Source organism: Colletes latitarsis, chromosome 12, assembly GCF_051014445.1.
Source record: "Colletes latitarsis isolate SP2378_abdomen chromosome 12, iyColLati1, whole genome shotgun sequence".
Classification (NCBI taxonomy): Eukaryota; Metazoa; Arthropoda; class Insecta; order Hymenoptera; family Colletidae; genus Colletes; species Colletes latitarsis.
This window is the reverse complement of record NC_135145.1, coordinates 13030062-13038267: the sequence shown is the minus strand read 5'-3', so window position 1 is coordinate 13038267 and position 8206 is coordinate 13030062. Positions and strand designations below refer to the sequence as shown.

At 39.7% G+C, this 8206-nt stretch overlaps 1 protein-coding gene and 1 pseudogene across 1 annotated transcript; both read right to left on the bottom strand.

Moving 5' to 3' along the window:
* Positions 1-645: 645 nt before the first annotated feature.
* LOC143348742 (uncharacterized) lies at positions 646-1134 on the bottom strand (annotated as a pseudogene).
* A 1091-nt stretch (positions 1135-2225) lies between these two features.
* On the bottom strand, positions 2226-2747 carry LOC143348741 (uncharacterized). Its single transcript, XM_076779339.1, has one exon. The coding sequence runs from the start codon at positions 2745-2747 to the stop codon at positions 2226-2228; it is 522 nt and encodes a 173-aa protein (XP_076635454.1).
* Between the last annotated feature and the right edge of the window lie 5459 nt (positions 2748-8206).

The following is an 8206-nucleotide window of genomic DNA, read 5'->3' as shown; positions in this document are numbered from 1 at the left end:
TAAATCTCCGGGGATACGCGTAGTTTATTAGATTTATTAATGCTTCTGCAGTTCGGGGGGAATCGTCGCCTACGATGCCGCGGTAGATTAGGTACTGTACTCGGCTCTGAATCAAAGCGAGTAGATAGGTTTTATGCTCGGCCCTAACCAACGAGTCTTAGATCAGCTAGGAGGAGCTAAGTCCAATACGGCTTTCTCCCCCCCCCCCCTCTCCCCGGCCACTTTGAATTCAACCGGATGCCTTTTGGCCTGAGGAACGCGCCAGCCACCTTTCAACGAGTTTTGGACCTCGCGCTATCCGGGTTGCAGGGAATCGAACTCTTCGTCTACATGGACGACATTCTTATTTACACAGCTTCCCTTTCGGAACACGCACGTAAACTGAAGGCTCTTGTGGCTCGCTTGCAAAATCTTGAATTAACTCTTCAACCAACGAAATGTCGTTTCCTACAAAAAGAAATCGCATACTTAGGTCATAATATTACCAGCGAAGGAGTGAAGCCTGACCCAGATAAAATTCGAACTGTAAAAAATTTCCCAGTACCCCGAACGCGGAAAAACATTAAACAGTTTCTAGGTCTGGTAGGTTACTACAGATGATTCATCCCCGATATGGCTAAAACCGCAAAACCATTAACGAAACTTTTAAAGAAGGATGTACCTTTTCACTGGCATGTTCTCAGAAGCGATGTGTTGAATATCCACTAGCCCTGAATCGACAGCCTCGCGAACGAAATGATGCCGGATGTTTATGTGCTTGGTCCAAGCGTGGAAAACTGGATTGCCTGCAAGTCTCTGAGCTCCAAAATTATCATTTGACAATTTTATAATGTCCACGCTCTCGCGGAACTCGCGTAGAAAACGCCGAAGATAGACAGCCTCCTTGGTTGCTTTGCTGAGTGCCATATACTCAGCTTCGGTTGAAGATAAAGCCACGGTCCGCTGCTTCTTCGAATCCCACGTTACGCATCCGCCACTCATAATGAATGCATACCCAGTAAATGACCTCCTGTCATCAATACATCCAGCCCAATCCGCATCGACGAATCCTTCTATCGGCCGTTCGTCGCGCCAGTAGATGATGCCCAAATCTGCTGTTCTTCGTAGATACCGTAGAACCCGCTTTGCTGCCATTCAGTGAGTCCGTCCAAAACATTCGTTGAACTGGCTCAGCAAACTAGCCGCATGAGCCACGTCCGACCGCGTTGCTACGGATAAATACAACAATGCTCCGACTAACTCACGATACGGCGGTTTCGGTCCATCGGACGGGGCCCACACTTCCGTTCTCGTCAATTTTATACCCATGTGACCGTTCCCCCATGGACGGTCCGATTTGAGGGGGACGCGGAGGAAGGTGGCAGGTGCCGACTCAGTCGGCGGTCGAGGGTTCGCTGCGGTGAGTGACGTAGGCCGGGTTGTTGGTTGAAACGTATTTATTGCTAACTTAGTCTAGGTACTGTCCTCCGCTCACTTGAAGTCCCGCGGAAAGAATGCGGGAGAAGTAGAAGGGATACACGTATTCCCACGCACACATTGATCTCTAGCTCGCTATTGGTCGCGGCAGTTACACACACATGTGGACTGACTGACGAGGAAGGCAACGAGATAGAAAGAGATAATGAGAAACACGTGCGGACTGAACCCCATTGGCGTAGTGTAACTGATATTACTATTATACAAATTATATGTAATACAAGACAACAATATGCTAGGAAAGTATACGTTATGTAATTACCAGTGAAAGTATAATACTATTATTTAATATTTAAATCCTTTTAATAAAAAAATATTTTTTTTTAACAATACAATAATAAAAATATCTCAATGAAAAATTTAGAAATAAATAAAGAGGTGATAACAACTCTATATGTGTGTATACATATATAACAAGCATAATTTATACAAATATAAATATAAAATTTGTATAAATATAAAATTTCTACATACTTAAATATATGCAATATTATATATATAATATTGTATGATATGACACATATAAAAAATGTGAACAGATCTAAAATAATGTATTATTTATTACGCTGAAGCATTCAAGTCTCGTTGAAACGTGTAAAATTTTGTGCGGTGTGACAGTGAATTTTCCTCGCTACGGAAGACGAACAGACTATGTGGTCCAGGTATGTTTACTTGTTAAAATAATTTTTCATTTGAAAGGAAACTGTATATACAAATTGTAAAAAAAATATAGTGTGTATTTTGTTACCTCATTCATTATTTGAACTTATGCTGGATTCCGATTCAGCATCAGATTCTTCATCTAGTGTCACCAAACCCATTGCTTCGACGACATCTTTTAAAAGTCCATCTTTCTCCCAATATTCATTTTTTAATTTTTCTACGTGCTTGCAACAATTATTCCAAAAAGTAGCAGTAATTCCGTTGAGCGCTTCTGCGGTATATGTCTCCAATTGATCCTTTGTTAATATCGAAACATTTCTTTCTCTTAAATTTCTCTTCATTTCGGCCCATACTAATTCGATGGGATTCAGATCACAATTATATGGCGGCAAGCGCAAAGTATTGTGTCCGTGTAATTTTAAAATTTGATCAATTTTAAAAGTTTTCTGTTGTTTATTATTTTTAATAAAATCAAATAATTGAAATTTCCTCATTTCAGAAGAAAATGTGGTATTGTTTTCTGTTAGCCACTTGATCATGGCAGCTTTTGTCGACGATTTCGTCGGTGGCTTATTTGTTTGCAACGAATGGTATGGAGCGTTATCCATAACGATGACTGAATTTTGGGGGACATTCGGTAATAATTTTTCGACAATCCACTTCTCAAATTTCTCTGCATCCATCTGTCCGTGGTAATCTCCAGTTGTTAAACTCGATTTATAAATTAATTGAGCTCCATTAATAAAACCACTTTTTCCTCGGGCATGAACAATTACCAAACGATGTGAGGAACTATTACTTTTTAAAATGCCAAGAATGTCATTACTTTGCCAGCATTTGCCGAAGCACAAGGTATTATCCACCCACGTCTCGTCTATATATACTATGTTCCTATTTTGTGATCTATAATATTGAATTGCATGTAAATACTTGCCTCGCCAAGCAACAATGTCCGGCCTTTCGATTAAAACTTTTCGGACGCTGTGGCTTCTCTTCCATTTAAAACCCATACGTTTCAATAACCTGTATAAGGTGTCTAATTGCCACGGGAACACAATCCTCTCTTGAATGGCCGCCAATAATTTTTTGTCCGTTGGTACAGTTTTGTGCACTGTATAAAAATCGAAGATAATACTCTTGATTATTTTCTCATCTTCAGCGGTGCAAGTAAATTTTTTCTCCTCTGCTTTCGGACGTCTTTTCCCGGGTGACGATAATTGCCCCTCCTGGCTGCATGATGCATCTTCCTTCCGAATGCGTGACACAGTTTTTGTTGACACACCACAGTATGCAGCAACACGGGCGTTTGCTTGCTCTAGAGGGTGAATCAATTGATTCGAAAATTTTTCTTCGTCACACCGTTTCAATACATGCCGAACTATATTTCGAGCCTCACTATGGATGGTCCTTGTTTGCGTTCCATAATAAATTTTTTATTTAATTAAATCAATTAAAAAAACGATAAAATTGAAATAAATGTAAATGTAATAAAAAAAATGTAAATAAAAGGAATATAAAAAATTATAATAGAAAACTAAAACTATGATAAAAACCACACAAAAATGAAAACTATGCCGAAAAAAGTAACACTAAAACTAAAACTATGATTAAACACTTATACAAAAATTACACTAAAAATAAAACAAAAATACGAGATATTACAGGTAAAACAGTAGAAAACTATACTCTAGTAATGATAAAAAATTGAATAATAAATTAAATAATAAAAATCACTATGAATCGCTATACAGAAGAAACGCTTGATCTCGACTTGCAGAGGATTTAGAGGAATATGCAGAGCTCGGAAGATGGTCCCTCATATATGTATAGATCGAAATTGTTTATATAAACGGCAAATAATGACGCCATGGTCGCCATAGAATTTCTTGGAAACGATAAGAAACTGGGACTTATTGTAACAAGTGTGTATTATTGTTTATGTTTAAACATAGGAACGTTGACACGAGAAGAAAATGTTATCGTTGATGTCGACGATGGAAGTGTTTTGGCTCAGATGAAATGTGTATTGATCATCAAAATATTTAGGTTTAGGTCAAAATGCATTCGAGGATCTGCTCCTCGAACGTGCGTAGTAAAAGGGGTCCTCCGTCAGTGACCTCTTCTGTTTATGTGTAGATAGGAATTGGGAAAATTCGACTGCGATAGCAGAAAGACACTGCATCGAACTTGTGTCAAGAGTAATCGGTACATGGTTTTTTACATTTGTGACTTAATGCTTTTTTGAGGAAAATGACTAGAGTTAAATCGGATTTTGTCCGACAAAATATTTGATTCCATTAAGTAAAACTAATTACAGATAACCCTCCTATAACACGGTAGATAGGTTCCTAGAAAATGCCGTGTTATGTGAAACCGTGTTATATGAGACCCAGAGCCGGTACAAAAAGGGGAGTTACGTTCCGAAAATTTATTAAAATAAATATTTTTTTTTAATTCTACATAGGCAACTTCATTTTTATGAAAAATATAAATGTATGTATAACACAAAACAAAAAATATTATTTTAATTTAACGTGACCTTAATTTAATAAATTATAATTTCTTTATATTTTTTCATGCCACCATAGTTCATTATTCCTTCGCGTCCATTATTTTAAGGTAATTTAGTTTTTAAATATGTTAAGCAAAAATCATGTTATCCAATGCTGTAGAAGTATAGTGTTGTACAAAGGTTTTCGCAATTTTCTTATCGCGTTAAAGCGAAACCATGTTATAAGTTGCTGTGTTATAGGAGAGTTCTCGCAATTTATGAATCGTGTTATAGTGAAACCGTGTTATAGGATGCCGTGTTGTAGGAGGGCTACCTGTATATTTCAAAATCATTTTGATTACTCCACTTATAAAAAATTGCTAATATTACATATTGTTCCTTCCTATATGAAATAACACTTATGAGATAAAACAGACATTTTATACATTAAACATGAACGAAACCTTAGTAGTTTATGGTCTCTAAGCTTTAATTTTGTATATACATATACTGCAATAGGGACGCGAATAAAATGTGTTCCTACGACTATGTCACACGGCGTGGCCGAAGGTTGGATCATGCGGCTCAGAGAGCATTAAAGGTGGGGATTGGCGGTCCGACTCCCCTTGCCCCTGTGCCGTCCCACGACACTTCAAGTGAGCGGACTACTGTACATCTAGTGGTTCATCCTCCAGAAGGTTTGGCAACTGCGTTTCCAAAAATTCGAGGTACAATTGTCCTGTTAAACGGCGTGGGAAGACCACAGGACCAATAATTTTATTGCCAAGTATTCCTGCCCAAATATTGACAGAAAACTGGCGTTGAGTATTTATTTCGTAAACCGCGTGTGGGTTTTGTTCTGCCCAAATATGGGCATTGTGTGTGTTTACTGTACCGTGGCGATTGAATGTTGCCTCGTCGGTAAACAGTATGTTTGAGATAAAATCTTCATTATCTCTAATCATGGATAATATCCATGTGCAAAAATCTTTTCGTTTTGCAAAATCACCCTCTTCTATTTCTTGTACCCGTTGAAAATGGTATGGGTGCAGTTGCCTCTGCTTCAATACCTGCCAAACAGTCGAATTACTGACTTGCTTGGCTGCTGCAATTCTCCGTGTGCTGGTGCTCGGATCTTCTTCAATTCTTCGAATTATTCTTTCCTCCAATTGTTGGGGCTGTTGATCCCGCCCACCAATTGGACGGGTCAGGACCGACCCCGTGTCTCGCAAACGCTGGTATGTTCTTGTAAATGTCTTCCTGTCCGGTATTTGCCTATTGGGGTACCTTTCGTCATAAATGCGACGTGCTTCGCAGGCATTGCCTTCTGCTTCCCCGTAGCACATAATTACATCGGACAGTTCGACCAGCGTGTAATTGGTACCCGACATTTTTTCCGGTCCCGCGCCGCGCACTACACAACACAAACCACGCACACACACTACACTACACTACACTACACAATCCGCGAACTTACGTATTTCACGCACTATTATGGGATAAAAAATAAATACTGAAAGAAAAATGAAAATTATATTTAATTGCTAAATATTAAATTGCAGTTCAAGTCGTTCTGAACTCTCTCAGGTCTGTATTCGTTGGCGATTGCCTTCGAAATAAGAAAAGACAAACGAATGACGAGTGGTGAGAAAAGCAGACACATACTATTACAGTGCCGAACTCGCGGCCTACGAAGCACGTGGACGTGAATTCGGCACTTTGACATCGAGATCGACGAAAGCGAAACAAGGAGAGTGTAAATCTTTCCTTATTGCTCTCGTATAACTGAAATTCGAGTAACGTCGTCGCTATGCGATTTCGAGTCTAATCTGCTATTACGTATGCCGAACGTTTCGTTCCTCAAATTCTTCTTGCCACTTGCGTGCATTATGAAATCGCCCTGCTACCTATCTAACCTTTGAAATGGGGGTCACTTCTGTCGCGATGCAGCAGCCCGTTAATTAATACAATTCGGAGAATAGAGCAGCCCGTTAATTAATACAATTCGGAGAATAGTGCACACGGTGATTTCTAACGTACTTTTGAATCCGCCCCACACAGATTTTTTGGTATATAAACCCCGTGATTTCATTACTCGGGGGATCATAATCGTACCGTCACGTTAGAGTCAACGTCACGTCTCTTGTCACGCGTATACGATTTGATAGTCAGTTGTATCTTGCGAGATCGGGCTACCGTACCCTTTAGTATCAAACCATATAGAATCCGTGAACCGGCATAAATTCTATTGCGGCCTTTATTTCCAACTGACATACCCCCGCATCGCCAGTGCGCAACACTGTGCAAGGTCATTTTAGGTAAATATAATCATTCTTTGATCGCGACATAAGATACACGAAACAATTGTATTTTATTTGTTGATTTAAGAATATATCTACTTTTATTATCAAATCAGAGTTACCCAACTTCTTTAACCCACAATTATATAAAGCGATTATTATTAGTTAAACGTTCCCATAATAATATAACCTTACCGCTCGGGTTATATTATATTTAATAATTCACAGTTACGAGTTCAATTAACACATCCCCAAATCCAAATACAACCTCTTATAACCTAGTGGCTCCTCGATTACGCACCGAGTTCGTCCACGCAATCTATTACCATCCTAGCGGCTCCCTGATTTTGCATCAGGTTCGTCCGCATCCTACAGCTCCCTGATTTCGCATCAGGTTCGTCTGTGATTTATCCAACCTCCCAGCAGCTCCTCGATTTCGCATTGAGTTCGTCTGCGTTTCTTCCAACCTCCTAGCAGCTCCCCGATTTCGCATTGGGTTCGTCTGCGTCGTTATCAACAATCCTAGTGACTCCCCGATTTCGCATCGGGTTCGTTCACGACGTTTCACCCTCCTACGGCTCCCTGGTTTCGCACCAGGTTCGTCCGTACGTGACTCCATCCCAGAGGCTCCCTGATTTCGCATCAGGTTCGTCCTCGCTATCAACCATCCTAGCGGCTCCCCGATTTCGCATCGGGTTCGTCCGTGTACCTAACTAACAAATTGATACCATATTCCATACTCTCTCTCGCACTCGCAGGCCACGCGCGCTGCACGGCCCTGGCTCGTAACAGGAACTGGTGACAGCGGTGGGATTTAACTATTTTAGAATCGCTACGTAATTTTTGGGTTTCTTGAGAAGTTGAAATTTCTCTTCTTGAATTTAGACGATATACTAGTTTTCGCTAGTTAAGTCAACCAGTTAACTCTTGTTAAGAATATACTAGTTTTCGCTAGTTAATACACATTGTTAATTGGATTTAAATATACTAGTTTTCTCTAGTTGAATTAAAATAAATTATTAAAAATGACAAGTTCACAAGCAAATATTTCGTCGAACGATATTATGAACTTGACATTATCGCTTGCAAATTCAATGTCACTTTTGACACAAAAGACATGCATACAAAATGTTACATCGACGATACCGACTTTCGACGGAGAAACTCCATCTTTATCGCGTTTTGCACAAAGTGTGGAGGATGGGTTAACATTGATACCTGAGGGTTCGGAAGCCGATTATCTGGCGATTGTTCTGACTAAACTCATAGGTCCCGC

What these genes read in the sequence shown, in the direction of transcription:
- LOC143348741 (XM_076779339.1), bottom strand. Translation starts at nt 2,747, where the DNA reads ATGGATAACGCTCCATACCATTCGTTGCAAACAAATAAGCCACCGACG.